This window comes from Rhinolophus hipposideros (genome assembly GCF_964194185.1).
Source record: "Rhinolophus hipposideros genome assembly, chromosome: 16".
Lineage (NCBI taxonomy): Eukaryota > Metazoa > Chordata > Mammalia > Chiroptera > Rhinolophidae > Rhinolophus > Rhinolophus hipposideros.
The window spans coordinates 29,826,743-29,846,769 of record NC_138062.1 but is presented as its reverse complement, the minus strand read 5'-3'; the positions used below and the strand labels follow the sequence as shown (position 1 = coordinate 29,846,769).

At 43.4% G+C, this 20,027-nt stretch overlaps 1 protein-coding gene across 7 annotated transcripts in view; it reads left to right on the top strand.

The window, feature by feature from the left end:
* INTS9 (integrator complex subunit 9) overlaps positions 1 to 20,027 on the top strand; it is an 82,317-nt gene that overhangs the window by 57,156 nt on the left and 5,134 nt on the right. For all 7 annotated transcript variants that reach the window (XM_081077283.1, XM_081077284.1, XM_081077281.1 and 4 more), the window contains 6 exons: positions 9,196 to 9,307; positions 11,620 to 11,800; positions 13,400 to 13,460; positions 15,789 to 15,960; positions 18,763 to 18,887; positions 19,655 to 19,822. In XM_081077283.1, the coding sequence (XP_080933409.1) occupies positions 9,196 to 9,307; positions 11,620 to 11,800; positions 13,400 to 13,460; positions 15,789 to 15,960; positions 18,763 to 18,887; positions 19,655 to 19,822 (819 nt within the window). The remainder of the gene's footprint in view (positions 1 to 9,195; positions 9,308 to 11,619; positions 11,801 to 13,399; positions 13,461 to 15,788; positions 15,961 to 18,762; positions 18,888 to 19,654; positions 19,823 to 20,027) is intronic.

Here is a 20,027-nt window from a genome sequence, read left to right as displayed (position 1 = left end):
GTCCCTGCTCACGGATCTCCGTTCAGCAGATGTGTGGAGAGAGGATGGTATGCCGAAAATGAGCACAGTGATTTCAGGTTGTGATACAAACAAAACAACAAAGTAGGGTTACGTACAGAGTGATGGAGACTCATTTACATTGGATGATCAGAGAAAGCTTCTGGGGAAGATCTCATTAGAATTGAGACCTGAAGAAATGAGCCATGGAAAGCCATGAGGGCAAAGTATTAGCAACATGGCAAATGAAGGGCCCCTATAGCAAGAACTAGCTGGGCACAGAACAGAGAGGACGATTGTGATCGCAGCATCTGAAGTATCGTTAGCAGAGCCCACGAGAGTAGCAGAGACCAGGTCATGTAGGACTCAGTAGGCCGTAATAAGAAATTTGGGTTTTAATGTGTAGAGGGAAGTTATTGGAAGGTTTGAAGGAAGTCATTCATTAACAATCATATTGTCAAGAAACTAAGTACATAAACATTATAAAAAATGTATTATTTATTCCATTTTAGACATTTGTAAAGAATTTATTCATTTCATAAATCCTGGTTTATTCCATGTTTGTAAAGGAGGACAGGAGAGATTAGATAGTGGATGGATGGACGGATGGACGGACGGACGGACAGACAGACAGGCTGATAGGTAGATATCTTGGGGAAGTCTGTATCCCATTTTAATATGGGGAAAGAAGGGCTGCCATAAGTCTAGAACAGTAGGATGTTTCTGAGCTGCCACTATGCATTGTTTTTTTCATACCTTCTTTTATAATCAAGTTTCATCTCAAGGTCTAGAGGGGACACGTTGTTATTTTTCCTATAGTTAGCAGAATTCTGGACCTTTCCCGCTTATTGAAATCAAAAGCCCATCAATGTCATCTTAATCTCTTCATTGAATCAAAATTTTTTATTGGCAGCTCCTAATCATTCCCGATATAGTCCTCCATGAAAGACAGAAAGATTATTTGGCTGCCAACTCTTCCTATTTGTCCTGCTTAAATCAAAGTCTTTACAGTACTATTGATGTAATTTCCAGTAAATTATTCTTACAAGGTTCATAAATTTAAAGGGAAAATAAGGTTTTGAAAGTAATGAGCAACATACTTAAGTAATTAATTTTAATTTCTAGCTGGCAACCAGTATTATATGTAAAACAGAAAACAAATTAGATTTTCTTTTACTCAGATCATTGGATTCTGTGTGGAAATTAGCACGGATAAGAAAAGTTTGGGTTTGGAAAAACCCAATAGGCTACTTCAGAGGTCAGCAAACTATGGCCTGTGGACCAAATTTGGCCTCTGACCTGTTTTTGTAAATAATGTTTTGTTGGAATACAGCCACAGCCATTTCTTTATGGATTGGTAATGGCTGCTTACACATCATTACAGCGGTTACGCTTTAAAGTTAAACTTTACAGAAAAAAGCCAACCACTGGTCTACTTGAATGGAACCCTCATTAGGTACGAACAAACAGCAGGCGGCTCTAATGATCTAGTAAGCAAGGTGGAATGAGGCTTCGGATTAAGCCTGAGGCAGTAAGAAAGGAAAGACAAGTCAAAACATTGGCAGGTCTTTAATTCAACAAACATTTATTGAATGGCCACTGTCTTCAGGGAAGGAAAACTACAAGTCAAAGATTTCATGCCTGGATGACACAGAATGGTGATAATGACACTGCTTGACCAGGAGATTTGGGGGGTGGAGGGGTTTTTAGAAGGGGGGAGTGGGTGTGATGAATAGGAATTTGAGAGAACATTGCGTAGTTGGAAATAGAGAGCTGGAACACAGATGTGAAGGCAGCCTGGAGACAAATTGGGGAGTTATCAGATTTCTGAAAGTATATAAATAAAGGGCTGAGGGTAAAAGACTGAGCTGTAGGGGACATTTACCAATAGACAGTGGAAATGGTCCTGACCAAGACAAATGGGCCTGAATAAGAATGTTTGGAGAGTTAGGAGAATTGAGGCCAATAAAAGTACAACATCCCAGATGGAAAAGGAAGAGAACCTGCCTTTACTAAGCACAAGGTCTCGGTCGTAATGTTTTTAAATTGATCTGATACTCAGTAACCATGCTAAATTCTCAAATTTTCTAACATTTCTCTATTGATGATAACATTATCTGCAAAGAGGTAATAGTGTTGTCATTTTCCTTCCAATCCTTACATCTTTCATTACTTTTTCCTGTCTTGTAACTGGGCTTTCTAGTCCCGTGTTAAACAGAAGTGACGATAGTGGCGTCCTGGGCTCAGACCAGATTTTACAGGGAATGCTTTTGTGATTTCTTCATTAAATAGGATGCTTGCTGCGCGTTATCAATTTTAGGAGTTTCTCCTCTATTCCTAATTATCTGATTTTAAAAAAAAAGACAGATACAGATATTGTATCTTATCAAATGTTTTTTTCTGAGTCTGTGAGGTAATCATGTGATTTCTTCCTATCAGACCATTAATATGGTGAATTGTAATGTTAGCTTTTCTCACCTTGAACCTTCCTTGCATTCCCTGAATAAATCTTACTTGATCACAATTTATTCTTTTTAATGCCCTCCTGGAATCAGTTAGTATTTTATTGAAATTTATAATCTATATTCATAAGTGAAAAATGAATCCAGGCATGGTTTTCTTGTACTATCTTCATTTGTTGGAATCAAAGTACATTAGTCTCATTAGGTGATTTGGGCACCTTGCCCTCTTTTTTTCTAATGCTACAAATATGCCGATAGGGGTTATCTTTTTTTTCTTTCCAATTACAGTTGTCATTTAGATTCCTTTCAGGTGTACAGGATAGTGGTTAGACATTACGATTTAATTATTTTTTCATGTATACTGAACTATTTTTTCTAGGTCAAAATTATACCAATTTTGGCAGAAATTTATGCATTTTGCCAAGGTTTTCAAAACATGGAATTGTTTATGCTACCCTTTTAATAAATTTTTGTGTGTGTGTAATTCTATTTTCATTCTAAATTTTGTTTATTGCCATCACTGTTGTGTGTGTGTGTGTGTGTGTGTGTGTGTGTGTGTGTGTGTGTGTTTTGGTCAGACTTGCCAGAACTTTTCTACATTACTGTTTTTCTTCAAAGAAAAAGTTTTTGCTTTCAGTGATTTTTGTTGTATTTCCATTTTCTATCCTGCCCTTTATTATTTCCTTTTTCGGGTTTATTCTGTTCCTTTTCTTTTAATACTTACCTCATTTGTGTTAGTCTTTCTTTGCTTTCCAATAAGTATATTTAAAGCTATCAGCTCCTCTCTGAGTATCATTTAACTCCTGGTGGTTTGTTTTCCTAAGGTCTTGAAGACTTCGGCAGTAATAAATGTGAATTCTTATCTTAAATCTAAAAAATAATCTTAAATTTGGATTCCTTGAATCAGGTTTTTAGAGCTAAGGCAGTCATTTGTGTAAGTTTGTTTTGCTGTTTTGTTTCTTTATATATTTTTTTGTTCCCTCTGAATTCCCCAAATGTTTTGTTGTCATTTATGCAGTGCATTGATCTGGATGCTCTCCAGTGACAGTTTTTTGAGGTTCCTTTTGTTTGTTTTTTTAATGTATTTTATTTTATTGTAAAAAATCTGTGACCTCTTCCAAGTCTTCATGTGGATGTACATGTTTTATGGGAATTTGATTTTCAACATTTTCCAGCTACTCCTTAGTCTTCTGATGTAAAATTAATTTCCTTCAAGACATCCCTGGGAAATAGTTGTAGTTTGCTGCTTCTCCCTCCAGACCTGACTCTTGTCATCAGTCTCAGTCATTGTGAGTTCTCTTGGAGTATGTCTTTCCCTGGTACAAACCTGGGGAATTAAAGCCACATGGTCACCCTCATGCAGAAGGCAGAGCTGGGGTTGTGGTGTCAACACACAGACGTTTTTCTGCATCCACAAAACTCAGACTTCAGGACAGCTGGTTGAGGTTTTCCATGCTCCCCTGCGCCCATGGGCTTGAGTTCCCCGCTCTTCTGTGAGGCATCAGAGCCAGGCTTAGGCTGAGAATTGACCCTTCCGCTCAAGAGCGGGCAGCATGAAACTCATCACTTCACTTCTCTGGGCTTCATGTTCTCCGTCCATGGAGGCCAGGTGACTGATGATATTCTCCAGCATCACATCTGCACAGCTCCCTGGGACATGTCCAGGACGGCCCACTCTTGCTGGGTAAAGGACACAGCCACATCCCCAAAATATTAAGCCACAGCATCCAGCTTCCCCCTCAGCTTTCAGGGCCAATAGACAGGAAGCTTTTCCTCCCCGTGGACACAGACCCACCTTGTCCCAGAGCTGCAGCTGGACCTCCTCGGGTCGGTCTGCTTGTCCTCACAGTGGGCACGGTGCCCACGAGTCAAAGTTAGACCTAATAGATTTGGGGGCTGGGGCCGCGGGGCAGCTGAGCTGCTGATGGTTCGTGATCGGTTTGGAGAATTGAGCGCAGTCCCCAGATCCCATGAAGCAAGGAGGGAGAGATGGCACCGCCTGCCAGACTCCCGTCTGTGCCTTTCTTACACTTGCTGTTTCATTTCTTCTCTGGTGGGGAGCTTCTCTCTGCACAATAGTTCCTGCTCTCAGAAATAACGTATGCAACTTCATGTATTCATTCATTTGTTCCCTCGTTTAATCAGTGGTGTTTCCCAAGCCCCTACTTTGGGCAATGGAATGTGCTAGGCTGAGAAGGGAGCACAGATGGGTAGGTATTACATTTACAGAAGTTAAAATGGGAAGAAGATATGTACCTACAGGACTTTCCTCCAGGCTGCAAGCGATCAATACCGTCGGATTAGAAATCCACCAAAGTGCGGTGGGATTCAGAAGCAGGTGCACTTCCCTGTGGGGGTCAGGGAGACCTCCTGGAGGAGTGGGCTTTGAATTGGCCTTAGAAACTGGCTATGTTGGGCTTCAGGATCTCAAACATGTTTCTTCCTTCCTCTCATCAAAGAAGTAGCGGTCATTGCTTCATTAACTTTTTCACCAATCCCTCCTTTTCTGCTTTTAAGCAAACCTGAGGGTTTTTAATCTGGACAAAGGTTTTCAGACGACTGCCTCATCACCTGACTACTGCGTTCCTTTTCTCTTAACCGTGATGAGGTTTCCCCTGTTCAGCTTGTTCACCTGGCTTTCTCCCTCTTACCTCACGGACCCAGTTTCTCATCTCCAGATCCACAGTGATCAGATTCCGGCCAAACTCTTACTTGTTCTATTTTCCATGGCATCCCACAGCTGCAGTTGACACTGGTCGTTGATCCCTTGGTGAAATTCCCTTTCGTCTAGGCTTCTGAAGCAATCTTTTTGTTGTCGTCCTCCTCTTCTTACTCTGCTTGATCTTTTGCCATATTATAGGGTGAAAGCACCATAATGCTCCCTTCCCAGACTCCTCGTGTTTGTAAGTAGGAAGCTCTTCACTGCACTGTGTGCTTCTCTTTTATTTGCTCCTCTTCCATATGCCTTATGGGGTCCCCCCCAGCCTTGGTCCTGGACCCGCGCCTCTTTCCTCTCTCTAAATAAATGACCTTTCTATTAACTACTTCAATGAAGGTACCTGGCTGACTAAGCTCCATATACAGCAGACCCCATTGTTCTATCTTCTACTAGCAGGATAAACCCATTTAGCTGTCCCCCAAACACTTGCAACTTGCCAACACTGGACTTATTATTGCCTCTTCATTCTTCTAAATCATTGCATCTCTTAAATTTCCCTTGACTGCACCTCTGATTTCAAATTTGGGAGTTATCTTAAGATCTTGCTTTCTCCATTTTCCTGTATATCCAGACCATTCCCAGACGTCTGTTGGTTTCTGTGGTGTCATGAGATCTGCTGCTTCCATATCCTCAACTGCCATGAAATTATAATTTTTTTCCCTTTATGTCTGGGCGGCTGTAGGGGCCTTCAGAGTGCTCACCCCACGACCCCCAATGTAGTCTCACCCTCCTCTTTCACCAGCGTCTCTAATTATTGTAACAAAAACGTCATTCTCCTGCTTCAAACTGTTGACATCTTATTGCCCCCCCCCACCCACCCACCCCCGGCAGCTTCATGATTCTGACCTGTTGGCCCTTTACCAATTATACTTTTCCTGTTTTCACTCTCTTCTCAGCCCCAATGTCATCTTTCCATTCCAGCCAAGTCACTTCATTTGGCATCTACAGGTTGCCTTCCTCTGCCCTACCAGGCCCTCCTCCCACAGTTGACGTGCTTATTCTCACCTTCCTGACTTCCAGGGCACTATTTCCCAGGAGGGAATGCCCTCACATTTCCTAACAGACTGTGTGCTTTTCATGCACTCATTTATTCAGTAAACGCTTATTTAGTATTTGCTGTGTGTCAGGAATTTTGCTAGGCAATAGGGATACAAAGTCCTTGCCCTCGGAGAGCTTCCTAGTCCTCTGGGGGACACAGACAAGTAAACAGGAAATTACAGTTGAGTGTGGTTAGTACAGGGATAGAAGGTGGTGGAGGCCATGGAGCATGTGTACGGGGGAAGGTGTGGGGAGGGAAGGGGTGTCTCAGAGACGTTTCAGACATAGTAACCTGGGCTGTCTTAAGTAGATTCTAAGTTTCTTGGCCAAAGAAGGAGAGAAAGCTAGAACCAGAATTTCATCTGCCAAAAAGCATGTACCAGTGAGTAACCCAGGCTGGCCTGGTGCGGCTCTCTAGTCTGCGTTCCTCTTGGTATTTCTATACTCAGTGCTGACTCTTGAAATTTGCGTTATATTTTCTATGGCGTTTTGAATAATCCTCTTTCTTCACTATATAGACATGTCTTCTCTTCAGCTAGATTGTAAACTTCTAGGACCTGGAGAGTTGGTCTCCTTTTTTTCACGCCCTGTGCAAAATATCCAACAAAAATGAGCCAGCAGAGGCCCCATAGCTTTGCCCCAGAATCTTGGGGCCTAGCGTTTTTCACAATTTTATTCTACAAACGTGATCGTCATGCTCTATCTTGTAAGATGTTTTTATTTGATTTTTGGACACAGTGGAATGTTTTGGTTTTGTGTGTTCAAATAAAATGTCCCCACTTGAAGTGCTCAGTGAGTGTCTGTTGACACCAGCAATGTACACATTTGCCCTTCGGTGGTGAAGTGGAGGTGGTGGTGGTGTCAGCTTGGTTTGGAGAGTGTCACTAAAAGCCTTTTAAGTCTCCTACACGGTAGCCCTGGGAACCAACAAGAAATGTCTCCTGAGTTAATAGGGCTAAAATTACAAACATCTAGTCTGACCTGGTCATGAAGTATCTCATAACTTCCAATGTCGTAGGATTCATAGTGCAGGCGTACTTTTGTTTTTGATTACAGGCATTTCATTTTTTAAGGAAGTCAGTGCTGAGGGTTGAGGTTCAGAGATTGTGGTGTTTTCAGGGCCAGAGTTCACTCTCCATTATATATTTCCTTTAGATCAGTAGCTCTTAACCTTTTCAGGGTCATGGCTCTATATGGCAACCCAATTAAATCTATAGAAAAATGTGCATAGCCATACACACGAATTCAGGGGGTTCCTGGGCTCCCTCAATTCCCCTGTCTCCCATCAGCCCTGTGAATCATTATTGGCTCATTCTGTTAAGCTCCATATAAAATAGTGAACCATTTTAAGCTGAATATGCTACCGAACGAAGCTTGGTCCCTGTTGTCTCCATTCCGGTTTCCTTCCACTTGATGGCATGTGCACAATGAACAGTCCCAGGCTCACTACACACTCGCTGCTAGAAACCCCTGTACTGTGTTTCCCCTTCCGTCCTGCTGGGGAAACAGTGAATGTATCTGTATCTGTTAGAGAAATACAAATAGGTACATCAGATCTGCCCAAGAGGAGGAAAAGCTCCTATACACACTGCCATACATCTGCAAATAGGAATTAGAAGCTATTCAGTATGATTGTCACAACCATACTTTTTCTGTATTCACATTAAAGAAATGTTTTTCAGATTATAAGGCAACTTACATAACCACAGTCCTGTTACTTAAAAAATAATGAAGCCCATATATCCATGCTTATATAAAATGCTGAAGGAAAATAGATCAAAAAGCACGTGGACTCGGATGATGGGTCTTTGCTACACTACAATTTGGAATTTTATTGCTTTACTGGGAAATCCGGTTGGAATAGAGAAAGGATGGATGAGGCTTCTTGGTAAACCATGTTTGGGCTTGCTTATTTTTTCACCCCCCTAAGATTCCAGTGAGAATACTAAATGAAACTGAGGAAAAGATGTGTTATAAAATGAAAACATCTATGAGTTCTCTAGTGTCTTAATTATGAGCTTTCATTTTTGTTTCTAATTTCAATTCTGATTTACTTAGGGGGGAAAATCACAATTAAATTCAAATTGTGCCAGGTAAAAAAGTAAAGATACAAGTCCTGAGGGTTAGATAACAGTGCACCGTAGGATTTTATAGGTCATAGGAAGATCATGAGACTCTCAGAAATCACTGGAGGAAGATGGGTCATGAAATGTGCCCTCTTTACAAGACACCCAGCTCGGAGCCTTGGCTGAGGTCATGTGGCTGGTAATAGAACTGGAAGGAAACCTTGTGTTTCTAATTCCTAATCCATTGTTCTTCCTGGCTCCTCTGCCATCGAGACTTAGGGAAGATCACCCAGACTCCTTGAGTCTGTATTTTCATAACATACACTGACGTCATGTACTCTGCAGAGTTGTTTTGAGAATCAAATTATATGGTGTAGTAGTTCTCAAGGCATGATGCCCACACACACCAGAGCGTCTCCGGGGAACTTGTTAGAAATGCAGATTCTCAGGCCCAGCTCAGCCGCTCGGGGTGGGGCCCGGCGAGGTGGGTCTCAGCCAACCCTCCAGGTGACTCTGCTGCACGCTCAAGTGCGAGGGCTGCCAATGGTGAGTGTCAGATAACACTTTGAAAGGAGCAAAAGCCTTGTAGAAAGGTGCTGTTTGTTGTTGTTGAAGTAAAATTTGTATCTGATGAAACCCGAAGATTTTAAATGTACAGTTCTATGCATTTTGCTATCATGTGCTCACCACCCCAGTTAACACAAAACTTTTCCATCACCTGCTAAAGTGCCTCCTCCCCTGAGTCCCTGCGCCCCTTGGGCAGCCGCTCTTCGATGACAGACTTCATTAGAGGGCGTAAGAGGACTTGGTCAGCTAGATATAGAAGGAGCATTGCGTATATTCTCTTTTTCCTCTACTATTTGTAGATAACATCCCTGTTAAAATTACTATGCGTAGTTCTCTGGTTTTTCAGCCCATGGACCAAGCTTCCCTCAAAAACAGCGACGTCCTGGTTCTGACAGGCCTCACGCAGATTCCCACCGCGAACCCGGATGGCATGGTGGGCGAGTTCTGCAGCAACCTGGGTATGTGTGCCCCTCCAGCCTTCTGGAGGATGTGGTTTCAATTTAGTTTTTGATACCTTGCTTCTGTAGAATGTTTTGCCCCTTCCCTTCAAGATTCACACCCTCTGTTTCCCCTTTTACGGCCTTTTGGGGATTAAATGGGGATTTACTCACAGTCTTTTTGCTGATCCTTCAAAACCTGTGGTCAGCAAAAGCAGTTCTTAAGCAACTTAAATCTGAACGTGCCGTCAGAATGGTTGTTATAATGGTAAATTTAAATTTTTAGTACTTCATACAACAAATACTCAATATTCTCTCACTTGATTTACATAGAAAATTCTTAGTTAATCTTCTTGCTTTTGACTGGGATTTGGTGGCAGATCAGGGACGTTTCCAGGATGGCAGTTGTCAAACAAGGAAGAAATCACTGTTTTGCAAATAATAGCCCAGAAAAGACCACCGTATGTACTTTGAATTCACAACAGCGATACAGTGGATGGGTGCCATGTTTCCCCAGTGATATTTGGTTGGTGTTAAGTTTTTTCTTTTTTGGTGGAAAGACTAAACTGAGAGACTTGTGCTGTATTTGCTACCTGGAAGAAATTTATTTTTCTTTGGATATAATTATCAATAAAATCTAGGAATCCTGTCTTTTAGAAAATTGTAGGTTGGTTACTGTTTTAGCTCAGGCTGCTATAACCAAATACCATAGACTGGGCAGCTAAAATGACAGACATCTGTTCCTCACTGCTTAGGAGGCTGGGAAGTCGGAGGTTAGGGGGCCAGCAGGTTGGCGACCGGTGAGGACCCTCCTCCGAGCTGGCAGACAGCCTCCTCCACGCTGTGTCCTCATAGAGCGCAGAGAAGCAGCTCTGGTGGCTCTTCCTCATCCCGTCATGGGCCTCGACCCTCACCTAAACATAATGACCTCCCAAAGTCCCCCCTCCATACATCACATAGGGAGTTAGGGCGTCATTAGGGTGAATGGGGGGTGGGGGACACAAGCCTTCAGCACCTAAAAGTTTCCGAAGAGCAGTTAATGAGCACAGACCCTTCACACGTAGCAGCAATTGTGAGTGGTCTTCCCTCTGCTCTGGGGGAAAGAGGTGGTCGTCTTCTCACATTATACGGTCACTAGCCTTTGAAATTTCACGTGGCCATGCCAAAAACATGGACTTGGTTTTCGCTGTTTGCTCATACTAAGTTAAAGGACTTTTTTTCTTAACTTGGAAAAAGTATTGGACTAGTCTTAAATTAAATCTTTGGTTTGTATGTTTGTTTATAATCTGGAATCATAGACACGAAGAACTCTAGGTCTAAAAGAGACCTTACATCTAATCCACTATTTCCCAAAGTGCGGTGCAGTAATCACTTGCCTGAGGATCGCTGAGGCCACTTGCTAAAAATGCAAATTTGGGGGCCCTACCACAGACTTAGGAAGTCAGACTCTCTGGGGAGGGGAGAAATTCAGAAGAAAAGTTGTGTTTCAACATGTTTCCTGGCAATTTTTACACAAACTAAAGCTTAAAAACCACTGACCTAGTTCACTCCTCTAATATAACCGAGGAGGAAACTGAGGCTCAGCAGGCTTGTAGTGGCTCACCTGGGTCCTGGAGCTCAGGCAGAGGCTGGCCAAGAGGCAGCCCTCTGGAGCCCTGACCACTGATTGCGGTTTTTCCCATAGCAAGTCAACCAGTATTCAAGGTACTGCTGCTTGTTTCAGTTTGTTTTGAAAAACAAACAAAAAAAACCACATAAACTCAAGAGGGTACTTAGATTTTTTTTTCAGCCAGTTACAACTTCAAATAGGATTATACCCATACGTTGCAATTTTTCATTTAATAATTTAAGTATTTAAAGTATGGAGCATTTTCTTACAGACAAAACCTTAACGAAAGAAAATGTCACTAAAATGAGTCAAACAGAAAAATGTGACCTATTTAGAGGTCATTCAGCAGTGGTCAGAGAATGAACAGAGCCGAAGCCAGCCAAGTTTTGAGCAGGATCTAAAACGCGCAAGAGCTTGGAGGGTCTGTCCTGAAGCTCGCTGTTCCTGGTAACCTTTAAAACCCAAACTCTTAATTGCATACGTATCCTGTTCTATCCTGTTCCCTGGGGACGGAGGCACTGATTACACACTCAGCTGCTTGTCACCTCTGGACTCTCGCACTTTGGTGCTATTCTTCAAAAGCAACAGATGATGATACATGTGACTTGTACGAACAGAAATAGGAAAGGGAAAGAAATCCAAATACTATTTTTAAAGTTCCACTCTACTTTTATAAAACTGTTCTTTTGATACTGTTGTTTTCCCTCTGGCTCCCACTTTCTAGCACTGACAGTCCGGAATGGAGGAAACGTGTTGGTTCCCTGCTACCCTTCTGGGGTGATCTATGACCTCCTGGAATGCCTGTACCAATACATCGACTCAGCCGGCCTCTCCAGCATCCCTTTCTACTTCATCTCTCCTGTGGCTAACAGTTCGCTTGAGTTTTCCCAGATTTTTGCCGAGTGGTATGTCCATGTTCTTTTCTCTGCGTTCTATTTTGATTCAATACGAAGCAGTAAGACTAGAAATCCTGTTTTTTCCCCCTATTACTATGAAACTCTCATTTTGTTGTTTTTCCGTATTCTATGATGTGAAGATTGTATTAATGAAAGCCAAATCTGTTGCATTGCTAGAGTTTAGAAGAATCATTATTCAAGGAAGGAAGGGTGAAAGACTTCACTTAATCAGCACTTTCCAAATTAGCAACAGAAATATTTGTTCTCTCACATGCTATCCTCTGCCTGTTACAAAGGAAAATTGCATTCTAAAAGAGAAACAAATTTTAAAGCCCAAGCTCCTGTTGTCTAAATTTGTAATAACCAAGACCCAAAAATCAAAGTGGAATTTCACATTGCCATCGGTAGCTAATCAGATGAAACTGATCCAAATGCACTCTAAATAAACATTCAAAATGATTCTAATTAAAACATCTAAAAGTCTAAAAAAATATATAAAAATGAATAAATACATTTATAATACCAAATCTAACAAGAAAAACAGTATTTTTTTCATTTCAATAGTGTATTTGACCAAGTTAAGTTTTATTACAGCAGGAAATTGATCAAATCCTAGGTGGGTAAATTATTGAATAATGTGAAGAACCTTTTTAGTATTATTTAGATGCATGTTTGAATCTAACTCATCTGGTCAAAAAAAAGGGAGGGATGGGGGAAATAGTTAAACTTTTAAACTAGACCTAATAGTGCCTGAAAATGGTGTTTCCACACGTTCAGGGGTATGAAAACACACATAGGGTGTTTAATCCCTTTTAGTGCTGTGGTGGCCTGATGGACACGATATTCTAAGTTTTTAATTAAAAAGGAATTTGTACATTATTCTGTCGTAACACACCCCATATGCTGCCCACCCCCATTCTAACACACACAGTTTTTTAAAGACATTTTTCCTGCCCCTTTAGTTGTGGTCAAGGTCTTTTTTTCATGTTTGTCAGCAGGACTGTAACACACGCTACAAACATTCAGTGTCTCCAAGTTCAGGTATAACACTTAGTTACACTCCAGTTAGAGTAACCAGCGCTGCTTAGGTGCTCAAAACAGGAAATTGTGTCTGAAAAAGGTATCTGATCATAACTAATGCAATATGGTATCTTGGATTGGATCCTGGAACAGAAAAAGGACATTAGTGGAAAAACTGCTGAAACCCAAATAAAGCCTTGGATTTAGTTAATTGGAATGTGCTAATATTATTTCTTAGTTTAACAGATGTATCACGGTTCTAAGATGTTAACATCAGGCACGCAAGGTGAAGGGTACACGGGAACTATGTACTATCTTCGCTACTTTCCTGTAAATCTAAAATTATTGCAAAATAACAATGTTACTTTCTAAGCAAAAATGTGTTAAGGAATTTTAAAGGTTAAAAAAATGCTCACAGAGAGTTATGTTCTGAATGCTTTGTAGATGCTGGCTTTTATTCACTGAGATTTACCAGCAGGAAAATTTCAAATAAACTTTAGTGTTTTATATTTGCGCTGCCACCACTAGGTGGCAACAAATGACCCTGTGTGCCCTCCCTCACTTGCTGGTCTGTTTTTCCTCTTTAAGGCTTTGTCATAACAAACAGACGAAGGTGTATCTCCCAGAACCTCCTTTCCCTCATGCAGAGGTAAGAAAATGGAATTACTGAGTCAGAGCAAGAAAGAAACACAGATAAATGGATGTGGATGGAGACAGCAGGCCATTAGATAAAAAAAAATCCTTACATAAACTCATCTAGCCCTTTGTTTCCTGTGTGTGATGACAATGAAGTTCTCATTCCAGATTCACTACTTTCTCTTCTTATTAACACATTATAGTACCAGTGTGTTTATATACCTCATAGCTTACCACTGTTTATTGACTGGGTGAGGAATTTTATTCCAATATCTACCACTAACTTTTTTGCATAACAGATTTATTTATTATCAAAGTCTCCTTTCCAGTTAGTTATGGTGATGATAGATGTAAAGTTTTAATGAGGAAAAGACTAACATTTCAGTTTAAAATATAGGGGAGTCAAAAGGCACAAAGTTCCAGTTATAAAATGAATAAGTCACAGGGATGTAATGTACAGCATAATGACTATAGTTAATAATACTGTGTTGCATATTTGAAACGTGCTAAGAGAGTAGATCTTAAAAGTTCTCATCACAAGGGAAAAAAAAGTGTAACTTTATGGTGACAGATTATTGTAACTATATGGCAACTGGACTTACTGTGGTGATCATTTTGCCATATATACAAATATCGAATCATGATGTTGTATACCTGAAACTAATATAATGTTATATGTCAGTTATACCTCAATTTAAAAAAATAGAACCCCCTCACAGAACTGCTGCGTATTTTTATATAGATATATACGCATTTTGTTTCCACTCTTTTTTTTTTTTTTTTTTAACCAAACGGCGTGTCATGGACATTTTTCTATGTAGCTCATATCATGATTACTGCTGCCTAATATACCATAGCTTATCATATAAACATACTAAAATGTACTTAACCATTCTCTTCCTATCAGACAGTAGAGATACTCCCGATTTTTTGCTATGTATTTTTTAGAAGATGTTTAAATTGGTATAACCACTTGAGGAACTGACAGGGTCTGCAATAGCATGTTAGTTCTGGACGGTCAAATGTAGTGAGTCAGCTGGAAAGGTCGATGCAAGTGGCAAACAAAGAGATGAATTTATCTTAGTCTCTATGCATTGATCAGGAGAGCTACAGGCACTGCAGGCGACGCCTAAAAAGTGACTTAAGTTGTGTGCAGAGACCTGCTGCTATTCTTAGAACCCCATTCATCTGCCTGCTGTCTCTGGATACAATAGACTTAGTAGTCTTTCAGACAGCCGCTCACCCATTTAACTGGGGCGAGTAATGATTTTGGCCAAGGAGGTTATAAAATGTCAGTTCTATTTGCATGTTACTTGGGAATTCAGTGTTTGCTCCATCTCTCCTGTGCGTATCCCACCCCACATATGACACCTGATTAAAGCTCCAGGGTAGAACTGCAGCCCTTCAAATAAAAGCAGGTCTCTCTGAATTAAAGATTTCATCTTTCAAGTGAAGAGAGTTCGGCTTCCACTTGGGGACTGTCCCACTCTGGCCACATTCTCACTATTGGGGTGACTTCAGTTGGCCTTGGAGTTGTTGGTGGGGCTCCCCCCGCTTAAGCATTAGGGGTTGCCTCAGGATGAAGCCATGTCCCAGACCATTTCTTTATCCATTACGCCGCATCCGCGGGAATACTCCCTTTGGCTTAGTTGATGCTTGCGGGCTCTGAGGTCTTAGGGATGTTTGTCATCGGCCTTTTGAGGTGGTTTCTGAGCAGTGTCACTAGATGCCGGCTTTGCCTTGGGTCGGGCCTGATGGTGGGAGAGTATCATCAAAAATTGTGCTGGAAGGGAGACTGTTTGGGTTGAAAACATACACTTCTGAGACACGTGTGAGGCTGTGTGTGGCCTGCATCGTCCTGTGGCCTCTGTGTCATGAGGCCATCCCGTCTCCCAGATTTCTGAAAGCCAGTTTGGTCTGTCTTTATTGAGTCGCCACAGTAACTTACAGCTTCTCAAGAGGAGGTCCTTCCTGTGTGAGGTGTTTATGGGTGATGCACATGTTTTTGAAGGTTACTTATACTTCAGACAGTAACGGATAGTGGGGACTTCCGGGGCCGGGGCTCGGTGTGTCGGGAAGCAGTAAAGGAAGAGGAAGACTCTGTCAGTCATTACAACCTGAATAAAAGTTCCCGGTTAGTATGTTCCTATTACCAAAAGGTCCCATCTGTTCAGAAAGTTCCATTGTAGTTGGGGAAAAAAAAATTCCATCTTTGGCTAATTTTAGTAAGTTTCGTTTGTAATTTTAGTTTCCTCCTGGTCCGTCCCTCCCGTGCTGTGTTCTTCCTTCCACCGAGGCAGGCTAGCAGCGCTTCACGTGCCTTCTCCTGTATCTGTTCCAGCTCATTCAGACCAACAAGCTGAAGCACTACCCCCGCATCCACGGCGACTTCAGCAACGATTTCAGGCAGCCGTGCGTGGTGTTCACCGGGCACCCCTCCCTCCGCTTTGGGGACGTGGTCCATTTCATGGAGCTCTGGGGAAAATCTAGTCTCAACACTGTCATCTTCACAGGTGGGTAAACACCAAAACCCCTCTTTCCTCTGGCTGTCACTGGATGTACCTACCAGTTAGAGACCCAGGGTGAATTTTACAAGGAGGCATGAATCTGAACACTCTTCTGTCATAAATACCAAAGGCTGAAGAAAGCACGAGGGAAAGCGTCAGGTAAAGCAGAATGTGCTGAGATGACGCTGCTGGATAAAGCTTTCACATCTGTTTCTCTGGGGTTTTCCCTGAGAAATTCCCAGATTTCAGTAAACTCACTTGGGTAGGCTTCTGTAAGCTGTTTCCATAACTGCAGGAATTCTAGTCCCCAGTCTTGTTCTACCATTTAGGAATCATTTCCCGAGCTAGGTCTTGCTACTTTGATTAGAATTGACTCTGGCTTGCCGTTTTTCTTCTGGAGATGAACCCCTCAGTGAAACAAATCCTTTCATGAGATCAGCTACGGGTTTTACTTAATCACTGTTTTATTTGACCAGTTTAAGGGCTTCAGACAGCGTTGGGATTTGAACATCTTATGGAAGATGAAGTGAAACACCCTGAGCTGAAGTCAGGCCCAACTTACTGTAACCTCAGCAGTTCCCTCAGCTCTGAGCCTCGCGTTCCTCTTTGTAAAGTGGGGCTGCTGGTGGCCGTCTCCTCAGGCAGCTCTGGCATTTAGTGGTCCGTTGTAAGCACTTCGTACAGAACCCAGCACATAAAGGCTGTTGAGAAAGTATCGATTGCCCTCCTGGAGTTTTCTAATTACTCTTAAGACAAGTGATGGAGTAGAGTCTCGCTGTGCCCAAAGCTTCGGGGTCAGGGACACTGGGTCCTTCCCTGTGCTAAGCCTGTTTGTCAGGAGTCAGTGTCCCCCAGCCCAAAGCCACCAGGAGCACACTGGTAGATGCGCAAAGCTGGGTTTATGGGCTGCTTGCAGCAAGGGAGAATGCGCGCCATCTCAGAGCTTGTTAGAAAGACCTCCGTATGGATCTGGGCTTGTGTGAGGTGATTTTGAGGTGGGTTCCCAGAGGTGGGACGCTGCAGTGGGTCAGGTACTAGCGGGAAGCAGGAGCAGTTCTCTGATTGGGTATCTTTGTGATTCTCATCTGGAAGGCAAGAAGAATGGAGCCGGGATAGGCTGCTTTGGTGGTCTGGACAGTGCTATGGTTTTGTGCCCAGGCATGATTACAGTGGCCTCTTGTTTTTGTCTTGATCCATCGTCGTCACTGAATGGCCTTACCTGGCGTCAGTGTTGGCGAAATTGTGTCTCTCCCACAGAACACCACGGCCAGCTGCCAGTGCCAGGCCCGCCCCTGCTAAGAGCAAAGCCCAGCCGCCAGTGCCAGGAGAGCTCGGAAGAGCAGCTGTCGGCGGCTGCTTTTCTCCTAGGCCCCCCTTTGGCCAGACAGGGGAGGTCAGCTACACACTCAGAACCTCGCCATCTCCTAGTTGTATTAGCAGGGGTGGTCCAGGAAATGTTGTCTGTAGCAGGATTGAGGGTCTCTCTTGTTCTTTCGGAGGAGAGTTGCATCTGACAGTGGGGACCCTGTTTACATAGGCGCAGTACGAAGTGTTTGCTTCAGTATATTTTTTCTTCAGCCAGCTAAGAATAAATTAAGGCTTATGTGACTGTCCACGACAACTCTGGGTAGTGAAGTTCAATGTAAGCTGATTCGTTGCGCTCCCAGAGCAGAACTTGGGGTGTCTGTGATGTCTGCTAGTGTCAGCGATCACTTTTGCACCACTTCTTCCAGTATCACAGTGACCGTGGGCATTGCAGCTCGCAGAGCACACATAAAAAGGGGGGTCAGTTATCTCTCCCTAGCAGCCTGTGCTGGCCTCATGTGGGGGATTTCTGGGTACACTTCTTAGGGAAACAGGCTCCACTGGAGGGGTGGTCATTGAAAAATCTACAAGTTCTGTCACTTATCCTGAACCCACTGGATGTGGCAGGTGAGCATCAGCCTGAGGGCGTAAGGAGTGGTGTCTCCATGGAGGCACGAGCTGCCTTGGGAACATACCATTTTTCATACCAGTTGTGAGCCAGTTCTTTTGGCACAAGGTGGGCAGCTTCCTCGGGTGGAATGAACAATCCGCATCAAGCAGGGAGCGGCCCTTAGAGAACTAACTGGCCGTTAAGACCAGGACGGTTCCCAGTCGTGATGCGCTGGGCTTTGCTGACAGGAGTACAGGTGTCAGCAGAAGCATTTTCCTGACTGGGGTTCAAGGTCCTCTTACTCTTCTGACAAGCAGATGGCCCGCGATTTGAGTGTTAGCTTGCAGCACTGGTTTCAAGTGGTCTGTGCCAGGTTTCTCCTCTGAAGTCACTGGTTTTGTGTTTTGTATACTGTGTGGGAGGACTCTTGGAGACTATGTGTATATCCTGGTCTTCCCCAAATTTTTATCTAATTTTTTTAGCATCTGTTGGTGATTCTGAGCTGAAGAAGTTATTACTGTGATGATTTCCACATGGTGCTTTTTTAAAAAAAATTTCATCATTTCTTGTACATTTATTAGTTGGCATTCGGTTGCAGGGCAGAGCTTTCCCTTTGCGCCCATTTACTATTTATCCCATCTGTGCCTTTATGTTGAAAACCTTGAGCTCACACCCACACCTGCAATTCCGCCTCCATCCTACAGTGTTCATTCTCGCCTCTCCCTTTCCCTGTTTGTAAGTGACCCCTCTCCGATGACGAGGAATCGGCTCCCGTCACCCTCCCTCTGTGCGCTGACTCCCTGGCTCACCCCGCCGACCACACCAACTGCCTCCTCGCTTGGCAGCTCCTCCGTTACCTGCATATTCAGTTGTCTTTTTCGTGCTCTCCTTAGAACCTGACTTCTCCTACCTGGAAGCACTGGCTCCCTACCAGCCCTTGGCCATGAAATGCATTTACTGCCCCATTGATACACGACTGAATTTCATCCAAGTGTCAAAGCTGCTGAAAGAAGTGCAGGTAACCAAAGAAACCGTGCTGGGGCCTTCCCATCCGTCCGTCCTTCCGTCTGTGGTCCTGTTACCTCTGAGGATGTGTGTCTGGTGTGAGGGGAGGGGGTCTAGCTGCGTTCCTTGTCTTCCTCACTTCTGAACATCTGCAGAGCCGGGGCACATAGTAGTTACCTGTCAAACTTCAAAGTAGTGAGCTCTACACCCTAAAAGAAGTTTCCATTCTAAAGAAACCAGAAATGGAAGGAGAAAGCATAAACCGCTATGATTTTTTATGAGGACCATCTGTGTCCAGTTAAAAGCAAATTTTCCCCCTAGCCCCACACAGAAAAAGTCATTCTAGGAACATATTCATCAAGCAGAAAGTTTCACTGAAGCGTGTATTGGGCCCTTGTTGCACATTTGGGTCAGTTCCACTCACAGTGTCATTTTGCTTCTTGTTAAGAGGTTTGTTTTGGTTTGGTTTTTGTTGTTGCTTTTGTTTTTTTTCATTTTGCATTTTTAGTCATAGAGAAAGGGGAGAAGTTACTGGGGGAAAGTGGAAGGTAAAAGGAAGAAGTCTGCGGAGGGAGAGCAGGGGTAGCTGGCTGGCGGTTCAGGGATTGCCCTGAAGTTTTTATTCTTCTCCCCACACTGCACTGCTCTCTCCTTTCCCTGGTTACTTGGGTTTGCGAGGACGGGAGTTCTGGGGAGCCTGAGCGTGGGAGGAGCTGGGATGAGGCGGGGAACGGGCCTCCGCGTGGCTGCTCTGTGCTCACCCAGCCCGTTGGCCCGCAGCCCCTGCACGTGGTCTGCCCTGAGCAGTACACGCAGCCGCCCCCCGCGCAGTCCCACAGGACGGACCTGATGATCGACTGCCAGCCGCCACCTGTGTCCTACCGACGGGCCGAGGTCCTCACCCTGCCCTTCAAGCGGCGGTATGAGAAGATCGAAATCATGCCGGAGGTGAGCTCGGGTTGCCCACGCGAGTCTCCGGCAGGAGACAGTGGCTTGCTTTTGGGTTGTGTCAGATATGGATGAACCAAAGAACCTAGACCCTTAAGCAAGTAAGTGGGAAGACAGGTGGCATTTCCAGAGCCTTCTCATGTATCAGGTAGTGAGGCAGCAGCTGTAAGATCAAGACTGCTGCTTCTGGTAACATTTTGCGCGG